Source organism: Bufo gargarizans, chromosome 4, assembly GCF_014858855.1.
Source record: "Bufo gargarizans isolate SCDJY-AF-19 chromosome 4, ASM1485885v1, whole genome shotgun sequence".
NCBI classification, from domain to species: domain Eukaryota; kingdom Metazoa; phylum Chordata; class Amphibia; order Anura; family Bufonidae; genus Bufo; species Bufo gargarizans.
The window spans coordinates 38,116,634-38,139,261 of NC_058083.1; the positions used below are offsets into that span (position 1 = coordinate 38,116,634).

The window sequence follows — 22,628 nt, forward strand, 5'->3', positions numbered from 1 at the left end:
CATGTTGGTGGAGTACTCGAAACAGCGCAACAGGGCACACAGGTCTCGCATGGAGGCCCAGTCATTGGTGGTGAAGTGGTGCTGTTCTGTAGTGCGACTGACCCGTGCGTGCTGCAGCTGAAACTCCACTATGGCCTGCTGCTGCTCGCACAGTCTGTCCAGCATGTGCAAGGTGGAGTTCCACCTGGTGGGCACGTCGCATATGAGGCGGTGAGCGGGAAGGCCGAAGTTACGCTGTAGCGCAGACAGGCGAGCAGCGGCAGGATGTGAACGCCGGAAGCGCGAACAGACGGCCCGCACTTTATGCAGCAGCTCTGACATGTCGGGGTAGTTGTGAATGAACTTCTGCACCACCAAATTCAGCACATGCGCCAAGCAAGGGATGTGCGTCAAATTGGCTAGTCCCAGAGCTGCAACGAGATTTCGCCCATTATCACACACCACCAGGCCGGGCTTGAGGCTCACCGGCAGCAACCACTCGTCGGTCTGTTGTTCAATACCCCGCCACAACTCCTGTGCGGTGTGGGGCCTGTCCCCCAAACATATGAGTTTCAGAATGGCCTGCTGACGTTTACCCCGGGCTGTGCTGAAGTTGGTGGTGAAGGTGTGTGGCTGACTGGATGAGCAGGTGGAAGAAAAGGAGGAGGAAGCCGAGAAGGAGAAGGTGGCAACAGGAGGCAAAGAATGTTGCCCTGCGATCCTTGGCGGCGGAAGGACGTGCGCCAAACAGCTCTCCGCCTGGGGCCCAGCTGCCACTACATTTACCCAGTGTGCAGTTAGGGAGATATAGCGTCCCTGGCCGTGCTTACTGGTCCACGTATCTGTGGTTAGGTGGACCTTGCTACAGATGGCGTTGCGCAGTGCACACTTGATTTTATGGGATACTTGGTTGTGCAGGGAAGGCACGGCTCTCTTGGAGAAGTAGTGCCGGCTGGGAACAACATACTGTGGGACAGCAAGCGACATGAGCTGTTTGAAGCTGTCTGTGTCCACCAGCCTAAATGACAGCATTTCATAGGCCAGTAGTTTAGAAATGCTGGCATTCAGGGCCAGGGATCGAGGGTGGCTAGGTGGGAATTTACGCTTTCTATCAAATGTTTGTGAGATGGAGAGCTGAACGCTGGCGTGTGACATGGTTGAGACGCTTGGTGACGGAGGTGGTGGTGGTGGTGTTGGTGGTACATCCCCTGTTTTCTGGGCGGCAGGTGCCAACGTTCCTCCAGAGGCGGAGGAAGAGGCCGAGGCGGCAGCAGCAGAATAGGCCGAGGCGGCAGCAGCAGAAGAGGTAGCAGGGGGAGCCTGAGTGACTTCCTTGGTTTTAAGGTGTTTACTCCACTGCAGTTCATGCTTTGCATGCAGGTGCCTGGTCATGCAGGTTGTGCTCAGGTTCAGAACGTTAATGCCTCGCTTCAGGCTCTGATGGCACAGCGTGCAAACCACTCGGGTCTTGTCGTCAGCACATTGTTTGAAGAAGTGCCATGCCAGGGAACTCCTTGAAGCTGCCTTTGGGGTGCTCGGTCCCAGATGGCGGCGGTCAGTAGCAGGCGGAGTCTCTTGGCGGCGGGTGTTCTGCTTTTGCCCACTGCTCCCTCTTTTGCTACGCTGTTGGCTCGGTCTCACCACTGCCTCTTCCTCCGAACTGTGAAAGTCAGTGGCACGACCTTCATTCCATGTGGGGTCTAGGACCTCATCGTCCCCTGCATCGTCTTCCACCCAGTCTTGATCCCTGACCTCCTGTTCAGTCTGCACACTGCAGAAAGACGCAGCAGTTGGCACCTGTGTTTCGTCATCATCAGAGACATGCTGAGGTGGTATTCCCATGTCCTCATCATCAGGAAACATAAGTGGTTGTGCGTCAGTGCATTCTATGTCTTTCACCGCTGGGGAAGGGCTAGGTGGATGCCCTTGGGAAACCCTGCCAGCGGAGTCTTTAAACAGCATAAGAGACTGCTGCATAACTTGAGGCTGAGACAGTTTCCCTGGTATGCATGGGGGTGATGTGACAGACTGATGGGGTTGGTTTTCAGGCGCCATCTGTGCGCTTTCTGCAGAAGACTGGGTGGGAGATAATGTGAACGTGCTGGATCCACTGTCGGCCACCCAATTGACTAATGCCTGTACCTGCTCAGGCCTTACCATCCTTAGAACGGCATTGGGCCCCACCATATATCGCTGTAAATTCTGGCGGCTACTGGGACCTGAGGTAGTTGGTACACTAGGACGTGTGGATGTGGCAGAACGGCCACGTCCTCTCCCAGCACCAGAGGGTCCACTAACACCACCACGACCATGTCCACGTCCGCGTCCCTTACTAGATGTTTTTCTCATTGTTATGGTTCACCACAACAACAAATATATTATTTGGCCCAATGTATTGTATTCAAATTCAGCGGGATATAAATTTGAGGCCTAGTATTTAGGCGCTGGGTCACCGGTATGGATTTAGTGACAGAATTAGACTTGGAAATGCACAGAAGCGTGTGTGTGAAGTTATTCTGAATGACCCTATGTGCACCTTCAATATTATATACCCTTTTAGGGATAGATTTCAAATAGCTCTGATATAGCAGAAACCACTAAATTATGAAATTGCTAAATTGGGAATTGTACTTCAACCCAGAACAAAAAATGTGCTTTGACGGACACTAAATATCTTGCCCAGCAACAACAGTACAGCGGTGGGTAACGAGAGATTTAGAGGGATTTAAATTTGAGGCCTAGTATTTAGGCGCTGGGTCACCGGTATGGATTTAGTGACAGAATTAGACTTGGAAATGCACAGAAGCGTGTGTGTGAAGTTATTCTGAATGACCCTATGTGCACCTTTAATATTATATACCCTTTTAGGGATAGATTTCAAATAGCTCTGATATAGCAGAAACCACTAAATTATGAAATTGCTAAATTGGGAATTGTACTTCAACCCAGAACAAAAAATGTGCTTTGACGGACACTAAATATCTTGCCCAGCAACAACAGTACAGCGGTGGGTAACGAGAGATTTAGAGGGATTTAAATTTGAGGCCTAGTATTTAGGCGCTGGGTCACCGGTATGGATTTAGTGACAGAATTAGACTTGGAAATGCACAGAAGCGTGTGTGTGAAGTTATTCTGAATGACCCTATGTGCACCTTCAATATTATATACCCTTTTAGGGATAGATTTCAAATAGCTCTGATATAGCAGAAACCACTAAATTATGAAATTGCTAAATTGGGAATTGTACTTCAACCCAGAACAAAAAATGTGCTTTGACGGACACTAAATATCTTGCCCAGCAACAACAGTACAGCGGTGGGTAACGAGAGATTTAGAGGGATTTAAATTTGAGGCCTAGTATTTAGGCGCTGGGTCACCGGTATGGATTTAGTGACAGAATTAGACTTGGAAATGCACAGAAGCGTGTGTGTGAAGTTATTCTGAATGACCCTATGTGCACCTTCAATATTATATACCCTTTTAGGGATAGATTTCAAATAGCTCTGATATAGCAGAAACCACTAAATTATGAAATTGCTAAATTGGGAATTGTACTTCAACCCAGAACAAAAAATGTGCTTTGACGGACACTAAATATCTTGCCCAGCAACAACAGTACAGCGGTGGGTAACGAGAGATTTAGAGGGATTTAAATTTGAGGCCTAGTATTTAGGCGCTGGGTCACCGGTATGGATTTAGTGACAGAATTAGACTTGGAAATGCACAGAAGCGTGTGTGTGAAGTTATTCTGAATGACCCTATGTGCACCTTCAATATTATATACCCTTTTAGGGATAGATTTCAAATAGCTCTGATATAGCAGAAACCACTAAATTATGAAATTGCTAAATTGGGAATTGTACTTCAACCCAGAACAAAAAATGTGCTTTGACGGACACTAAATATCTTGCCCAGCAACAACAGTACAGCGGTGGGTAACGAGAGATTTAGAGGGATTTAAATTTGAGGCCTAGTATTTAGGCGCTGGGTGACAGGTATGGGTTTAGTGACAGAATTAGACTTGGAAATACACAGTAGCGGGTGTGTGTGAAGTTATTCTGAATGACCCAATGTGCACCTTCAATATTATATACCCTTTTTGGGATAGATTTCAAATAGCTCTGATATAGCAGGAACCACTAAATTATGAAATTGCTAAATTGGGAATTGTATTTCAACCCAGAACAAGAAATGTGCTTGAACGGACACTAAATAACTCGCCCAGCTACAGCACTAGGGACAGATTTAGCTGGATATAAATTTGAGGCCTAGTATTTAGGCGCTGGGTGACCGGTATGGATTTAGTGACAGAATTAGACTGGGATATGGCCAAAAAATAAACAGACTATTGCTGGTTAAATGCACTTGGTGTGACAGCTTCACCCTGATGTAGGCTTTAGCCAAAAAACAACCACACCATTGAGGGTTAAATGCACTTGGTGACAGGCGCAGCTTGCCCCTGATTTTGTATATGGCCAAAAAATGAACAGACTATTGCTGGTTAAATGCACTTGGTGTGACAGCTTCACCCTGATGTAGGCTTTAGCCAAAAAACAACCACACCATTGAGGGTTAAATGCACTTGGTGACAGGCGCAGCTTGCCCCTGATTTTGTATATGGCCAAAAAATGAACAGACTATTGCTGGTTAAATGCACTTGGTGTCACAGCTTCACCCTGATGTAGGCTTTAGCCAAAAAACAACCACACCATTGAGGGTTAAATGCACTTGGTGACAGGCGCAGCTTGCCCCTGATTTTGTATATGGCCAAAAAATGAACAGACTATTGCTGGTTAAATGCACTTGGTGTGACAGCTTCACCCTGATGTAGGCTTTAGCCAAAAAACAACCACACCATTGAGGGTTAAATGCACTTGGTCGCAGCTTGTGCTGGCGCACCACAAGACACAAAATGGCCGCCGATCACCCCAGAAAAATGAGACTGACAAACGGTCTGTGCAGCCTAAAAACAGTGAGCAATTGAGGATCAGCAGCTCAATGATCCACAGCTGCAGATCGATCAGTTAATCAAGTCCTTTGGAGGAGTTAATCTGCCTAATCTCGCCCTACTGTCGCAGCCGCAACCTCTCCCTACGCTAATCAGAGCAGAGTGACGGGCGGCGCTATGTGACTCCAGCTTAAATAGAGGCTGGGTCACATGGTGCTCTGGCCAATCACAGCCATGCCAATAGTAGGCATGGCTGTGATGGCCTCTTGGGGCAAGTAGTATGACGCTTGTTGATTGGCTGCTTTGCAGCCTTTCAAAAAGCGCCAAGAAAGCGTCACAAAAGCGCCAAGAAAGCGACGAACACCGAACCCGAACCCGGACTTTTACGAAAATGTCCGGGTTCGGGTCCGTGTCACGGACACCCCAAAATTCGGTACGAACCCGAACTATACAGTTCGAGTTCGCTCATCCCTAGTCACTTGTCATAATATTTTTTATTTTTTATTTTTTTGGAGGGGGTGGGCAGGTGGAATGAGGTGAAATAGGAGGTGAAATTATTTAGTAATTTTTATTTTTTTTTCATACAGCAAATGCCCCATCCAGATCTTTTGTGCCATCTGATTAACTTCATGAGGATCCAGAATATATCAATGACATCAATGACACAAAATGTACTAATCGGTACTGACATCTTTCCTCAAGTTTCACCTAGAGAATGTTCTTTACACCTACTACTCTCCACCAAAAGCTGTTGTCTTTGGCGTTTCCTTGTTATTATCAGGACACCCTGTCATCAAAAATACAAGTTAACTTTCATTGATACTATTGGTAGTGTGAGGCAGTGACAGGACTCATATATGAAGGACTGTATGTATCTCCGAGAATGGTGCAAGAAACCTATTAAGGAGATACATATTGTGGTTTACTGTGGTGCACCTGAGACATGCCACCAAGGTACCTGGCCTTGGTGGAGTGGAAGCCAGAAGCTAGAGTGTCCACTAAGATAGATAGTGGACACTGCAGTTACCTAGTATAGCTGGTAACAGCTAATCTGGGCCTGGCTTTTACTGGGAATAAGCAAAGAGCTGGGTGGGTGCTTACTCCCCACAATCCTGATCCACTCTGGGGTTTATACGTGGATCATGTCCACAATTGTGTTTTAATAGTAAGCAGTAGGAAGCAGGGTGTGTCTGTTGAGTGAGAGGCTGCAGATCATACACTGCAAGGCACATGTGAAGGAAACACTGGCCTGCGAACTTGTTACCTGACACGGCTGCGATTCAGCTGTAGCTTAACTGTAGGTTGGCTGGAACAAGCAATAAACCGTGTTGAAGAGACCTTGTTGTGTCCTTGCCTTTCTTCAAAACTGGCCATAGGAGCCCACGGCATTACAGTAGACTAAGTGTAGAAAAGAAGCTACTACCTGTGTCCAACACAAACCACCCTTTGCCTATTCCAACCAAACCTATCAAGATCTTTATGCACTTCATCAGCAATCTTCCTCCTGTTCAGTGACTCACTACTGTTTTGGTGGTGGCAGACTGTTTTTATAAAATGGCCCATTTTGTACAGTTGTTGGTGTTAACCTCAGCTCCTTAGTTGTCTGAGACCTTCTTCAAGTCCTTGAGCAATATCTCCAAACTATGTGAATGTCCATCAGTATAATTGGTTCAAGATTTTACCTTAGACAGAATGCTCTGGAGAGGGAAGCCTGGGAATCCAACCAGAAAAACTGATACTTCTTGTGTGGGCTTAAAGATAAGATTCCTCAGATTCTGTACCATAGCCAGCTCTAAGCGGATTCTGTCTTACAGAATTCAGATATCCAGTCAGATGTTAAATGAAGCTACAAATATATTTACAGAATAACAATAATGATTGTAGACCATTTTTTTTTTTGTATTGCCTTTATGCCACCTACTTAACTGCTAGGTTACAAATGGAAGGTCCATGGACATATTGAATTTTCCAGTGTCTGAGCCCACTTAGTGGTCCTGTATGAAGGACTCTTCTGTTTAAGTTTAGAACTGTGCTTTTCATTGATAGCTATATTCCTCCTACAATAGGTATTTAGTATGAATCTTACCTATTGAAAATGGTATGAAGACCTCACTCTTTTTGAAATTTCCTTCTGAATCAAGAAAGTGCTCTGGATAAAACTCATGTGGTTTCTCAAAATATTCTTTGTCTTTGTGTATAGAATGCAGTACTGGGAGGACAATAGTTCCCTGGGGGTGGGAGAAAGTGCACATAACACATTATTAAAATCAGTATATATTCTATAACAAATGTAAAGATTTGATTGTAGTTGATATCCAATTTTTTTCTTTAGTTTCAAAAAAAAGATGTCTGAAAAGCAATATTCTGAGGACAACACATGTCCATATGCACTATTACAGCAATTGGACATCATAGAGAATGTATTCCACTCGAACACCCCCCTTTGAGCTAGAGTTGTGTAACATCAGTCCCCAGACTGTTGGCCTTTGAACCATTGGCACATTTCATGGACGTCCATTGATTTGATGTATAACTACAAATTCCCAGCAGTGGTCACTGTAGGAAATGCCTGTATGGCCATGACCTTGGTGATAAAATCAGCTGATCACCTCAACAATTCCAACTGGAAGGGGCAGTCAGAAGTCAGAACGCAAGCTAAAACTAATGGTGTTCTGACGGTGCACTAATTATCATCATGTTTTTCCTGACAAAAGTATTAAGTCCAATTATGGCAACATTATAAAGGTCTAGCACAGTGAAGTTTATCACTGCAATAAGAAGAGTTTATGTTGTTCAGTCTGCTGTGATGTTATAGTGTGCTATATAAATGTTTTTTTGTGTTTTTATTTCTGAAAATCCTCTTAACCTACTAAAAAAGTTATAAGATGTTGGAATAATTTTTTTTTTTTTTTTTTTTTTAGAAACACTTGAAACACTTACTGTACCAATCATGTCCATAGGCTGTGTCTGATTTCTGGATCCTTGGTCCATGCATTTGGTTTCTTGCCATGTTAAAGACTGAATTGCAGTACCAGACGCAGCCACAAACGTAAGGAGCATGGTGCAGTGCCTGTGTAATCAACTTAGGGAAATGTTGTGCTTACCTTTGGAATCAAATAGCCCCTGAATGTAACATCTTGAGAAGCTGCATGAGGTACAGTAGTTGGTGCAATATCTCCAAATCGTTGAATTTCATGAATGACGGCATCTGTATATGGCATTTGTTTCCTATGCTCCATTTGAGGTTGTGCTGATCCAATCACTTTACTAATTTCATCTTGCACTTTTTCTGATAGGGCAGAGATAATGATTACAAATTAATAAGCCAATATTTATAGCAAAAATCTAAACCTTAGGGGCTGTTTGAGAGTAGAAAGAAATGTCTGCCTTGTCTCTCAAAAATAGTGCCATTCTCATCCTTAGGCCATGTCTGCAGTTCAGCTACTTTTAATTGAAAAGTGATGCTATTTCTGGTGGAAAAACAGACGTATGAGACAGAAGTTTGGAGCAGAGGCTGCTTTTACAGTTGGGTACTGAAGACAGGCAAGTTTTTCTGAAGAGGGCAGCTTGAATTTGGGAGCGAGTATAAGTAGAGTCCCAAAGTAGTGGAAAAGCTGAGTCTGCCAATCAGGGGCGTTGCTAGGGTCTCAAAAGATCCGGGGCCCAAGCCCCAATGAATATGGCGCAATTCTCGAGGTCGACCCTCCACTCCCCCTGCACACCGCATTTTGCTGTTCTTGCTATATAGCAGCACATACCTGTCACATCCAGTGCCTCCAGGTGACGTCTCCTCTGATGTAGATCTTCTCTGTCATCATCTTCTCCATTCAGTCCAGACATTATAGCTACCTCACAGTGTTATCCTGCGGCTCGCTGCGCTCCCCAATACCCCCAAATTCTATCCTGAAGAAAACTGAGTGCCCCCATAGTAATAGTGCTCCTCAAAGTCCCAACAATAGTAATTCCCTTCTAGAATGCCTACAGTGACCCCAACCGTGATAATGCTCCCCAAGAATTCCCCCTTAGTAATACTGCCCCCTACAGCTCCCCTAACAGTGATAATGCTCCCCAAGAGTGTCCCATTAGTAGAAGAGCCCTCCAGTATTAATAATGCCCTCACAGAGTCCCCAGTAGAAATAAGGCCCCCTATCGTCCCCCCCCAGTGGTAATAAAGCTCTCTACAGACCCCTCAGTAGTAATATGGCCCCCCCATAGGCAGATCTATAAGTCACTCCTATACAGCCCACAGTAGTAATGTCCCCTGGATTTAAAATGCCCCTACAGTGCCACCAGTATTTATATTGCTCCCTAATGTTATAATTCTCGCCCTGAAGTGCCCCCAGTATTTGTAATGCCCCCTGCAGTTATATTCTTCCCTCCACCATACAGTCCCATGTAAATAACATCACTGCCCTTCTTTCAGCCCCTCCAATATACAGTCCCATGTAAATGACACTATTTCCCTCCACCGTAGAGTCCCATGTAAATAACATCCCTCTCTATCTACAGCCTCCTCCAAAATACAGTCCCATTTAAATAACATCACTTCCCTCCCTTCAGCCCCTCCAATATACAGTTCCATGTAAATAAAATCACCCTCTCCCCAGCCGCCTTCAACATACAGTTCTATGTAAATAATATCACCCCTCCCCAGCCGCCTCCAAAATGCAATCCCTTGTGAACAACAGCACCCCCTCCCTTAGCCATCTTCAACATGGAGTCCCATGTAAATAACATCACACCATCTCTCCCACCCCATTCAATATACAGTCCCATGTAACTTACACCCCTCTCTATTTACAGCCCTCTCCAAAATACAGTCCCATGTAAACAACATCACTTCCCTCCCTTCAGCCCCTCCAATATACAGTGTCATGTAAATAACATCACCCCCTCCCCAGTCGCCTCCAACACTCAGTCACATATAAATAACATCACTCCTGTAGCCTCATGTAAATAACATCATCCCCTCAACATTCAGTCCCATGTAAATAACATCCCTCCCTTGAGCCCTAACATACAATCCCAGTTAAATACCCACAACTCCCAGCATTGCTCTGCCTCTCCCTTCATTTACCTCTCCTCATGTAGCAGACCTCACCACAGCTTCTTCTCCTCTTTACTGGTCACATGATGGTGACACCATGGCAGGTCCTTCTAAATCACTGCCTGTTTTACTGGTCACATGACCTGTGATGTCACTACAGGTCCTTCAGCTCTACCACTGCATTAGATGCAGTTGTATCTAGCTGGCAGGCAGGGCGTTCGAGACCTGGGACAAAACATCAAATGTTTTAACCTAGCAATGCCCCTGCTGCCCATACATTTTCACTGCAGCAGTCTAAATGTAGCCAACATGCTGATCAAATGAATGACCAACCTTATAATAGATGCATGGGGAAGGTCCACCACAGTCAAGGCTGTAGCCCCCTACTACAGGGCATACGGTAAGTGTTGTCACCCTGGGACACCCTTTTAAGTGATTGTATTTTTAATTACAGACGTGGACAAAATTGTTGGTACCCTTTGGTCAATGAAAGAAAAAGTCACAATGGTCACAGAAATAACTTTAATCTGACAAAAGTAATAATAAATTAAAATTCTATAAATGTTAACCAATGAAAGTCAGACATTGTTTTTCAACCATGCTTCAACAGAATTATGTAAAAAAATAAACTCATGAAACAGGCATGGACAAAAATGATGGTACCCCTAACTTAATATTTTGTTGCGCAACCTTTTGAGGCAATCACTGCAATCAAACGCTTCCTGTAACTGTCAATGAGACATCTGCACCTCTCAGCAGGTATTTTGGCCCACTCCTCATGAGCAAACTGCTCCAGTTGTGTCCGGTTTGAAGGGTGCCTTTTCCAGACTGCATGTTTCAGCTCCTTCCAAAGATGCTCAATAGGATTGAGGTCAGGGCTCATAGAAGGCCACTTTAGAATAGTCCAATTTTTTCCTCTTAGCCATTCTTGGGTGTTTTTAGCGGTGTGTTTTGGGTCATTGTCCTGTTGCAAGACCCATGACCTGCGACTGAGACCAAGCTTTCTGACACTGGCTAGTACATTTCTCTCTAGAATTCCTTGATAGTCTTGAGATTTCATTGTACCCTGCACAGATTCAAGACACCCTGTGCCAGACGCAGCAAAGCAGCCCCAGAACATAACAGAGCCTCCTCCATGTTTCACAGTAGGGACAGTGTTCTTTTCTTGATATGCTTCATTTTTTCGTCTGTGAACATACAGCTGATGTGCCTTGGCAAAAACTTCGATTTTTGTCTCATCTGTCCACAGGACATTCTCCCAGAAGCTTTGTGGCTTGTCAACATGTAGTTTGGCATATTCCAGTCTTGCTTTTTTATGATTCGTTTTCAACAATGGTGTCCTCCTTGGTCGTCTCCCATGTAGTCCACTTTGGCTCAAACAACGACGGATGGTGCGATCTGACACTGATGTTCCTTGAGCATGAAGTTCACCTTGAATCTCTTTAGAAGTCTTTCTAGGCTCTTTTGTTACCATTCGGATTATCCGTCTCTTAGATTTGTCATCAATTTTGCGGCCACGTCCAGGGAGGTTGGCTACAGTCCCATGGATCTTAAACTTATGAATAATATGTGCAACTGTACTCACAGGAACATCTAGTTGCTTGGAGATGGTCTTATAGCCTTTACCTTTAACATGCTTGTCTATAATTTTCTTTCTGATCTCTTGAGACAGCTCTTTCCTTTGCTTCCTCTGGTCCATGTCGAGTGTGGTACACACCATATCACCAAACAACACAGTGATTACCTGGAGCCATATATATAGGCCCAATGGCTGATTACAAGGTTGTAGACACCTGTGATGCTAATTAGTGGACACACCTTGAATTAACATGTCCCTTTGGTCACATTATGTTCTGTGTTTTCTAGGGGTACCATCATTTTTGTCCATGCCTGTTTCATGAGTTTATTTTTTTACATAATTCTGTTGAAGCATGGTTGAAAAACAATGTCTGACTTTCATTGGTTAACATTTATAGAATTTTAATTTATTATTACTTTTGTCAGATTAAAGTTATTTCTGTGACCATTGTGACTTTTTCTTTCATTGACCAAAGGGTACCAACAATTTTGTCCACGTCTGTATATCTCACTTTGAATGTCTGGGTATTTTATCATTAGCAGAAGACTCCATCTCAATGTGGTTGAAGTGGTCTCCATTCCAGCACCAAACAGGTCTCCCACGAGCACAGTCAGGTTCTCATCATGGTAATATTGAGCGTATTCTTGCTTTCCCTGAACAAATAAGTTACAGTATATATCAATACATAAAAATATGTTCAAAATATATGTCATTATTATAAAGATAATGCCAACATGAAAATGGTCACTTATGTTGATTGCTCGAAACAGATAAGCTATTTTCATACTGGCTGCTTATTTTCAATGTGAAATAATAAAGCACTGAAGATTTTAGTCTGGAGTTCTGGACTTTTGCCTCTACGCATTTTGGATCTGTTCCCTGGTCACCCTCACCAGATACCTGAATGTTTACACTGTCCCAAAAATTTCTATTTTCAGGTCAGCTGTGCCTTCTTGTTTAGTTTCTATGATGACCCATCTTTCATTTACACCCTGGAGGTTAATTCAGTCACCATAATGCAACTCTCAAGGTTACCTAAATCTTATTTGGAAGTTGTTGTTAAGTTGTGATTTTTTATTAAAGTATAACCTCCTTAACTTTCTTAGGAAAATAATTTTTATTAAAAACTGTATTTAAAGTCCCCGCTCTCTAACTGAGAACTGATAAGGAGAATCAATTTTCACAGTTCAGTAGAATGCTGAATAACTGCCTGGTGCAGAGGCTTCTCAGCGTGCCTCTGATTTCCATGCACCAATCTTTGCTTCCTTATCCATGCTCTGCCTCCCTAACTATGCACTAGAGCTTTCTAATGATTATGTTCAATGATTCCCTGTAGACAGTTTATCTGCTGCTGTAACGCATGTGTCATCCTATGTATTAATTTCTAGGTCCTGCAAAATGTGTATTCAAATTTCCATGCAACTGTGTTCAAGTGTAATATGCCGGGCTCACCAGCAGGTGAAAGCATAAATGGCAGAGCTACAGGTACCTATAGTGGAACCTTCCTTTCCATTCAAACCCCCCCCCCCCCCCACTGTAATGCAGTGGGTGTTTCCCCACTTGCTGCAGGGAGGGAGGAGTCCTAGTTAGAAGTCAATCTAGCTTACCCCCTGATAGGGGAAAACAGCAGGAGCCCATCCCTGTTGGATGAGCCCTGTCTGGGCCAGCTTGAGCACCTTCAGCTCAGCTGGATAAGGAGACCAAAGCCTGCAGCCTTAGAGACCAGGAGTAAAGTGTTCCTTGGACAGTTTAGAGACAGACCATACTGCAAGAGAGAAGCACAACACTCAGCTAAAGCTAAGTTATACAGCTATCCTGTCAGCAGAGCTATAAAGCAACAGATGTAGCAGAGAGGAGTTTGCCTGCCGCAGTTAATGCCAAAGCCTGCTGGAAACCAAGACAAAGCATGTAAATCATTTGAAGAAAAGTTTATTCAAATAAAGCTGTAATAAACCTCATCACAAGGTCTGGACTCAATTTATTTTTCATCCCCTACTACTACTACCACCCTCTTTTCTGCACTTCGGAAGGCCACGCCTGGGGTTCCAGGGTATCCAGGTAGGAGCACTGTGACACGTGCAAAACAATTATGGTAAATTTAGACTACCTCATGCCACTCTGGCATTCCTACACCTGGGTACCATCAAATACCACATCACTAAAATGGGCCCTGTGCCCTTGTTGCTTCACTGCAACTGGCGTCACAACAAATATGTACTTTAAGATACCCCAAGTAGTGCGCCCGACGGATGTTGCACTGCCAACACTGATTGCTGGTAGCAGATCTGCCCTCTACCTTCTCAGCAGCTTTGGTCAGAATTGGGAAAATAGGGAGAAGAGTGAGCTTCAGTGTTAAGTGCTGACAGTAAGTATACAGGAACATAGCACACTGTCAGTAATGAATGCTGCCGACCTACTCCTAACTAGATATACTGGGGAGATAGATATGACTGAGGCTGCAGGATTCACTGCTGACAGTAAGTTTTCTATGTTATTGCATACCTACTGTCAGCAGTGACTGCAGCCCAGCTTCTCTCTTTATCTTCCCAGTGCTAACCAGTGACACACTGGGAATATAGAGGAGGCGTTGCTGTCAACAGTCAAATCTGGCAGCAGATAAACTGTCTGCAAGGAAGCATGGAACATTAGTTTTAACAAGCTCTATTACACATTTAAGTAGGTAGAGCTGGGATAAGGGGGAAGAGGTTGATGCAGGGAGACCAGAGGCAGGCTGAGAAGCCTCTGCAACTTACAGATATTTGTAAAGTATATAAGTTGCATAATGGTAAACCACTGCAAAACACCTGTCTAAGGGCTCTTTCACACTTGCGTTCTTTTCTTCCGGCATAGAGTTCCGTCGTCGGGGCTCTATGCCGGAAGAATCCTGATCAGTTTTATCCTAATGCATTCTGAATGGAGAGAAATCCGTTCAGGATGCATCAGAATGTCTTCAGTTCCGGACCGGAACATTTTTTGGCCGGAGAAAATACCGCAGCATGCTGCGCTTTTTGCTCCGGCCAAAAATCCTGAAGACTTGCCGCAAGGCCAAATCCGGAATTAATGCCCATTGAAAGGCATTGATCCGGATCCGGCCTTAAGCTAAACGTCGTTTCGGCGCATTGCCGGATCCGACGTTTAGCCTTTTCTGAATGGTTACCATGGCTGCCAGAACGCTAAAGTCCTGGCAGCCATGGTAAAGTGTAGTGGGGAGCGGGGGAGCAGCATACTTACCGTCCGTGCGGCTCCCGGGGCGCTCCAGAGTGACATCAGGGCGCCCCACGTGCATGGATGACGTGATCGCATGGCACGTCATCCATGCGCATGGGGCGCTCTGACGTCACTCTGGAGCGCCCCGGGAGCCGCGCGGACTGTAAGTATACTGCTCCCCCGCTCCCCACTACTACTATGGCAACCAGGACTTTAATAGCGTCCTGGGTGCCATAGTAACACTGAACGCATTTTGAAGACGGATCTGTCTTCAAATGCTTTCAGTTCACTTGCGTTTTTCCGGATCCGGCGTGTAATTCCGGCAAGTGGAGCACACGCCGGATCCGGACAACGCAAGTGTGAAAGAGGCCTAATCTTCGTTCCTATAATGTTGTGTTTAATAGTATTTTATTAGAGCAGAAAGTACAATACAGTCACACATTATGAAAAAGGTACAGTGCACATCCTATGTGCCAAAGTCTCCCAAATCAATACACTCTACTCCTTGAATTATTTTCTGAGTTACTTCAGTGTTAAAGTGTTGGGTAACATATGCTATGGTATCTAGTCACATTGGTCATCAAAACATATAGTAACATAAGGATAACCGGGAATGAGAGGAGGGAGAGGAAAAGGATGGGATTAGATTGGGAGGGAGGGACAGGGGTAGAAACAGTACAGAGACTGATTGTTATAAACACTATCAATAATATATAATATTAAATAAGAAGTAATACTAACAAGTAGTATTAACATGGTGTCCAGCAATGAGAGAATTCACAACTAAGCTTGTTGTAACTGATGTGCATATGATGGCTAAGAAACCTAAAGGTCTCTGGAGATCAATGAAGGGAGAAATTCCTGAGGTGTTCCCATGGTTTCCATATCTTGGTAAACTTTTGGAACGTCACCGTCTCCTAGGTGGAAATTTGTTCCATGCAATATATGTTGTTGCTTTTTGCATCCAGCAGGCCATCAATGGCGGGTTTGTGTTTTTCCAGTAAGTGGCTATTAAAATCCTAGCAGATGCCAATAGAAGGGTTGTCAGGTTTTTGACATTTGTTGTACCTATTATGTGACACCTTAGGTTCAGAAGACATAATTAAGGAGTATGTGGAACCTATAGTCCACATACCCCTGAGATTGTGTTACTATACTGGCATGGTGTTGAAGTTACTGCAAAGCTGTTTAAAAAAGTATTTTCTTGTGCATACTAATGTAATTATTGTTGCTCCGTGGCCATATACTGGCAAAGCTACGCAATCACTTACGCACTGAGTGCAGAAAGATGCAGTTGAGTTTGGAGTTTCTTAAAGAGAATCTGGAAGTACCATGTTATAGAGCAGGAGAAGCTGAGCAGATATACCGGCGAAACTCGAAAAATTAGAATTTTGTTCAAAGTTCATTTATTTCAGTAATGCAACTTAAAAGGTGAAACTAACAAATGAGACTCATTACAGGCAAAGCGAGATATTTCAAGCCTTTATTTGTTATAATTTGGATGGTTGTGGCTAGTGATGAGCGGGAGGTGCCATATTCGATTTAGCGATATTTCGCGAATATTCGATTGAATATTCGTGTTATATTCGTCGAAATCGAATATTCGTAATTATTCCAATTATCGCGAATAATATGCGATTTAATTAATCGCGTATTGCGATTATTATTTTTCTTTTTCTTAGGCAACAGTCCTAATAGGAACTTCCTATGACTAATTGACTATGGCTAGGCTATATGTGTATTTTACGAATATTCTTAATATTGCTCTAACTTCGTCTTTTAGAACATTACGAATATTCTAAAAGACAAAGTTAGAGCAATATTAAGAATATAAGTAAAAGTTGAAATCGCAATTCGATTATTATAACTTGACTTAATCGAATTGCGATTTCAACTTAACAAACACTGCTATATTCAATATTTGTTAATTCTAGCCTAATATGGAATATAGCAGTGCTAAGTTGAAATCGCAATTTGATTATTAAAACTTGAATTAATCGAATTGCGATTTCAACGTAATTCTCAAATCCGACAGTACATTCTAGTATATGGAGATGTTCCCATGGTGATGGGGACGCTCCATGAGCACGGAAATCGGCAGAAGCGGCAACGGGCACTGACTGGAGCAGCCAGGAAGCCAGAAATCCAAAGGACAGGTAAAAACTACTTTAGGGAAGTGGTAAAGTAAAAAATATAACAATAAAAAAATATATATATATTCAATTTCGCGAATATATAGAACTATATTCTAAATATTCACAAAATCTCGAAGTTACGATATTCAAGAAAAAAAATTGCAATTCGAATATTCTCCCTTAACACTAGTTGTGGCTTACAGCTTATGAAACCCCAAAGTCTCAATTTTGAGGTCCCCTTTGCTCAGGGGGTATGGATTAATTAGCTGACTAGAGTGTGACACTTTGAGCCTAGAATATTGAACCTTTTCACAAAATTCTAATTTTAAGCTGCATTAATGCAATTCCTTTTAATTTGCATTACTGAAATAAATGGACTTTTGTACGATATTCAAATTTTTCGAGTTTCACCCGTATATATCATATATATATATATATATATATATATATATATATGAAGAAATCAGTAAAACCTATAATTTTTTACATTTATATCTTAGCTTTTTCTAACAACTATAGGTAGGATGGAGGGGTTATCAATGATTGATAGCATTGTGTGTAGAAGTGTGCATACAGAGATAGCTGCCAGCCTTATAACTCCTCCTGTCTGTACTGATAGGTATTCACAGGAAGTAAAAAAAAAAGTAAAGATATATATATATAAATTACACGTTTTACTAAATCTTTTCCCAGAAAATGATATATCAATCTGCTCAGCTTCTCTGCTCTATAACATGGGGGTTTCAGATTGCATTGCATTTTGTGGTGACAGACACCCTTTAAGGACAGTGCGAGAGCACAGTCTAAGAGAAGAAGAGTGTGTAGCATGACTGGCAGGGTTATTGCCCTGTAGCTGCATGGAGCACCAGAGGGGATTTCCTCAGGCTGCACAAAGAGAAGGAGACAAGTTCCTGGGTACAGTGCCTAGGCCCGAGTAATACTGCATACTGGAGTGGCAGCACTAAATAAGAGACACCACTGTAAAGAGAGCACACGTGTGGAACCCTGTTAAGTACTGTGTGACTGTGCAAAATGAGGACTATGACTGTGCACTTCTTATAAGATAAGGCTGTATGCTTTCATTGTTGAGGAGATAATCCGCAAAAGACTGTGACCGTCACACTAATAACTTATAAAAGTTACACAGTTACACTTTAAACCAGTGATGCCCAACCTACGGCCACATCCGGCCCGTGAGGCTGAGTCATGTGGCCCGCACAGTGACGGAGCTTGCGTATAGTGGAAGATTTTGGGACACGATCACCTACGCCCGCCTGTTCCCGGAGGCACAGCAGTGAGGGTTTACTGCCTTTAGTGGGAAGAAAGCTGGCAGACTCAGGCCACGACTCACGCTCCCAACTCCCTCCCCACGGGGAACACTGCACACGCGGGAGCCATCAGATCCTGACCGCGCTATGTGTACTCCGAGGAAGCGACCCCAGCGCAGTACAGAGTAAGTGAAAAAAAGCCTCGGTCAGCAGAGCGCATCCACTGTGTGTGACTGTGTGTGCGAGCGGGACGAGGCTCCATTGGCCACACAGTCCTACACTGGAGCAGGCCTGGCTGCCGCTAACGGCGCAATAGCCTCCGTCCCATATCTGCACTACACCTCGCCATGTACATATAGGTTTCTGGGAGGGTTATACTCTGATCTGCCCCAAAATAACCTCCATGTATCCCAGTGACTGGCTTGTAACCATGATGACACCCATAAGGGGATAGCATGTCCTCTCCTTACAGGCTGGATATCAGGACCCAAATCTGTGCCCCTTGTGAAACCTGTCACTGATCTGCAGCTGGATAAAATGGTGCGCAGCAGGCAGATGAGTTGCCCACAGCATAAACTAAGGCTGGGCAGTGCACAATGTCCTATCTATGCCCCATGGTTTCCTGCCAAATATGGTCCAATTAGAGGGGTGTTCATTGGTCTTGGTTAGAATTGTGACACTGGTAGCGGTGGTCAGCGCTGTGGCTGGCAGTAGAAAGAGAGGCCCCTTCACAGTAGTAAGGTTCACGTGTGCCCCCCTCACAGTAGTAAAGCTCACATGTGCCCCCTTCACAGTAGTAATGATCACATGTGCCCCCTTCACAGTAGTAAGGTTCACATGTGCCCCCTTCACAGTAGTAATGATCACATGTGCCCCCTTCACAGTAGTAAGGCTCACATGTGCTCCCTTCACAGTAGTAAGGCTTACACGTGCCCCCTTCACAGTAGTAAGGCTCACATGTGCCCCCTTAACAGTATTAAGGCTCACATGTGCCCCCTTCACAGTAGTAATGCTTACACGTGCCCCCTTCACAGTAGTAATGCTCACATGTGCCCCCTTCACAGTAGTAAGGCTCACATGTGCCCCCTTCACAGTAGTAAGGCTTACATGTGCCCCCTTCACAGTAGTAAGGCTCACATGTGCCCCCTTCACAGTAGTAAGGCTCACATGTGCCCCCTTCACAGTAGTAAGGTTCACATGTGCCCCCTTCACAGTAGTAAGGCTCACATGTGCCCCTTCACAGTAGTAAGGCTCACATGTGCCCCTTCACAGTAGTAAGGTTCACATGTGCCCCTTCACAGTAATAATGCTCGCATGTGCCCCTTCACAGTAGTAATGCTCACATATGCTCCCTTCACTGTATTAAGGCTCACATGTGCCCCCTTCACAGTAATAAGGTTCACATGTGCCCCCTTCACAGTAGTAAGGCTCACATGTGCCCCTTCACAGTAATAATGCTCACATGTGCCCCCTTCACAGTAGTAATGGTCACATATGCCCCCTTCACAGTAGTAAGGCGCACATGTGTCCCCTTCACAGTAGTAATGCTCACATATGCCCCTTCACAGTATTAAGGCTCACATGTGCCCCCTTCACAGTATTAAGGCTCACAAATCGCCAGGACCGGATGGCATACACCCCTGTATCCTATGAATTAAGTAATGTCATAGCCAGATCTTTATTTCTGATATTTGTAAACTCTATACTGACAGGGAATGTCCCACAGGATTGGCGCATAGCAAATGTGGTGCCAATATTCAAAAAGGGTCCAAAAACAGAGCCTGGAAACTATAGGCCGGTAAGTTTAACATCTGTTGTGGGTAAACTGTTTAAAGGTTTTCTAAAAGATGCTATATTAGAGCATCTGTACAGAAATAAGCAAATAACGCCATATCAGCATGGCTTTGTGAGGGATCGGTCATGCCAAACTAATTTAATCAGTTTCTATGAGGAGGTAAGTTCTAGACTTGACAGCGGCGAATCAATGGATGTCGTATATCTGGACTTCTCCAAAGCATTTGACACTGCTCCGCATGAAAGGTTAGTATATAAAATGAGAATGCTCGGACTGGGAGAAAACGTCTGTATGTGGGTAACTGGCTGAGTGATAGAGAACAGTGGGTAGTTATTAATGGTACACACTCAGATTGGGTCACTGTCACTAGTGGAGTACCTCAGGGGTCAGTATTGGGCCCTATATTTATTAATGATCTTGTAGAAGGCTTGCATAGTAAAGTATCAATTTTCGCAGATGACACTTAACTGTGTAAAGTAATTTACACTGATGAGGACAGTATACTACTACAGAGCGATCTGGATAGATTGGAGGCTTGGGCAGATAAGTGGCAGATGAGGTTTAACACTGACAAATGTAAAGTTATGCACATGAGAAGGAAAAATGCAAGTCACCCGTACATACTAAATGGTAAAACACTCGGTAACACTGACATGGAAAAGGATCTAGGAATTTTAATAAACAGCAAACTAAGCTGCAAAAACCAGTGTCAGGCAGCTGCTGCCAAGGCCAATAAGATAATGGGTTGCATCAGAAGGGGCATAGATGCCCGTGATAGGAACATAGTCCTACCACTTTACAAATCACTAATCAGACCACACATGGAGTACTGTGTACAGTTCTGGGCTCCTGTGAACAAGGCAGACATAGCAGGGTTGGAGAGGGTCCAGAGGAGGACAACTAAAGTAATAACTGGAATGGGGCAACTACAGGACCCTGAAAGATTATCAAAATTAGGGCTATTCACTTTAGAAAAAAGATGACTGAGGGATGATCTAATAACTATGTATAAATATATCAGGGGTCAGTACAGAGATCTCTCCCATCATCTATTTATCCCCAGGACTGTGACTGTGACGAGGGGACATCCTCTGCGTCTGGAGGAAAGAAGGTTTGTACACAAACATAGAAGAGGATTCTTTACGGTAAGAGCAGTGAGACTATGGAACTCTCTGCCTGAGGAGGTGGTGATGGTGAGTACAATAAAGGAATTCAAGAGGGGCCTGGATGTATTTCTGGAGTGTAATAATATTACAGGCTATAGCTACTAGAGAGGGGTTGTTGATCCAGGGAGTTATTCTGATGCCTGATTGGAGTCGGGAAGGAAGTTTTTATTCCCCAAAATTGGGAAAATTGGCTTCTATCTCGCAGTTTTTTTTTGCCTTCCTCTAGATCAACTTGCAGGATAACAGGCCGAACTGGATGGACAAATGTCTTTTTTTGGCCTTATGTACTATGTTACTATGTTATGTGCCCCCTTCACTTTAGTAAGGCTCACATGTGCCCCCTTCACAGTAGTAATGCTCACATGTGCCCCCCTCACAGTAGTAATGCTCACATGTGCCCCCCTCACAGTAGTAATGCTCACATGTGCCCCCTTCACAGTAGTAATGCTCACATGTGCCCCCTTCACAGTAGTAATGCTCACATGTGCCCCCTCACAGTAGTAATGCTCACATGTGCCCCCTCACAGTAGTAATGCTCACATGTGCCCCTTCACAGCAGTAATGCTCACATGTTCCCCCTTCACAGTAGTAATGCTCACATGTGCCCCCTTCACAGTAGTAAGGCTCACATGTGCCTCCTTCACAGTAGTAAGGCTCACATGTGCCCCCTTCACAGTAGTAATGCTCACATGTGCCCCTTCACAGTAGTAAGGCTCATATGTGCCCCCTTCACAGTAGTAAGACTCACATGTGCCCCCTTCACAGTAGTAATGCTCACATGTGCCCCCTTCATAGTAGTAAGGCTCACATGTGCCCCCTTCACAGTAGTAATGCTCACATGTGCCCCCTTCACAGTAGTAAGACTCACATGTGCCCCCTTCACAGTAGTAATGCTCACATGTGCCCCCTTCATAGTAGTAAGGCTCACATGTGCCCCCTTCACAGTAGTAATGCTCACATGTGCCCCCTTCCCAGTAGTAAGGCTCACATGTGCCCCCTTCACAGTAGTAAGGCTCACATGTGCCCCCTTCACAGTCATTCAGCCTGCGCAGTGACCAGAGGCAGAGCTTGCACTCAGTTGAATAAGGGACACGCCTGGGCTGCTGCAGTGTCACAGTACAATTTTTCATCTGCACACTCAGCCAGGGATTAGAGAACGTCAGAGAAGGTGAGGACAAGTCAGAAGCGAGCAGGAGTTCTATGGAGGAAGTGACTGGCGAGGTGTGGTAGTGGTGGGAAGTGTCTTTTTACTAAGTCTGGTGCCAATGTGGGCTGTCTGGGTTGCTCCTTAGGAAGTGCTCCTCACTAGTTTAGTAATATTAATGAGGAAGAGAGAACTCATAATGCTGCACCAAAAGGCATTTGTGGAGAGTTTCCTGCATTTCACTCCTTAGTCTTGATATGTGAAGATATGTGCCCCATTCACAGTAATCATGCTCACAAGTGCCCCCTTTACAGTAGTAATACTCACAAGTGCCCCCTTCACAGTAGTAATACTCACAAG

At 44.2% G+C, this 22,628-nt stretch overlaps 1 protein-coding gene across 1 annotated transcript in view; it reads right to left on the reverse strand.

The window, feature by feature from the left end:
- LOC122934293 (cytochrome P450 2K4-like) overlaps nucleotides 1-22,628 on the reverse strand; it is a 65,400-nt gene that overhangs the window by 15,650 nt on the left and 27,122 nt on the right. Inside the window, exons 7-9 of the mRNA XM_044289659.1 lie at nucleotides 12,065-12,206; nucleotides 8,032-8,216; nucleotides 7,014-7,155 (exon numbers count right to left, since the gene is read on the reverse strand). Coding sequence (XP_044145594.1) covers nucleotides 7,014-7,155; nucleotides 8,032-8,216; nucleotides 12,065-12,206 — 469 coding nt within the window. The remainder of the gene's footprint in view (nucleotides 1-7,013; nucleotides 7,156-8,031; nucleotides 8,217-12,064; nucleotides 12,207-22,628) is intronic.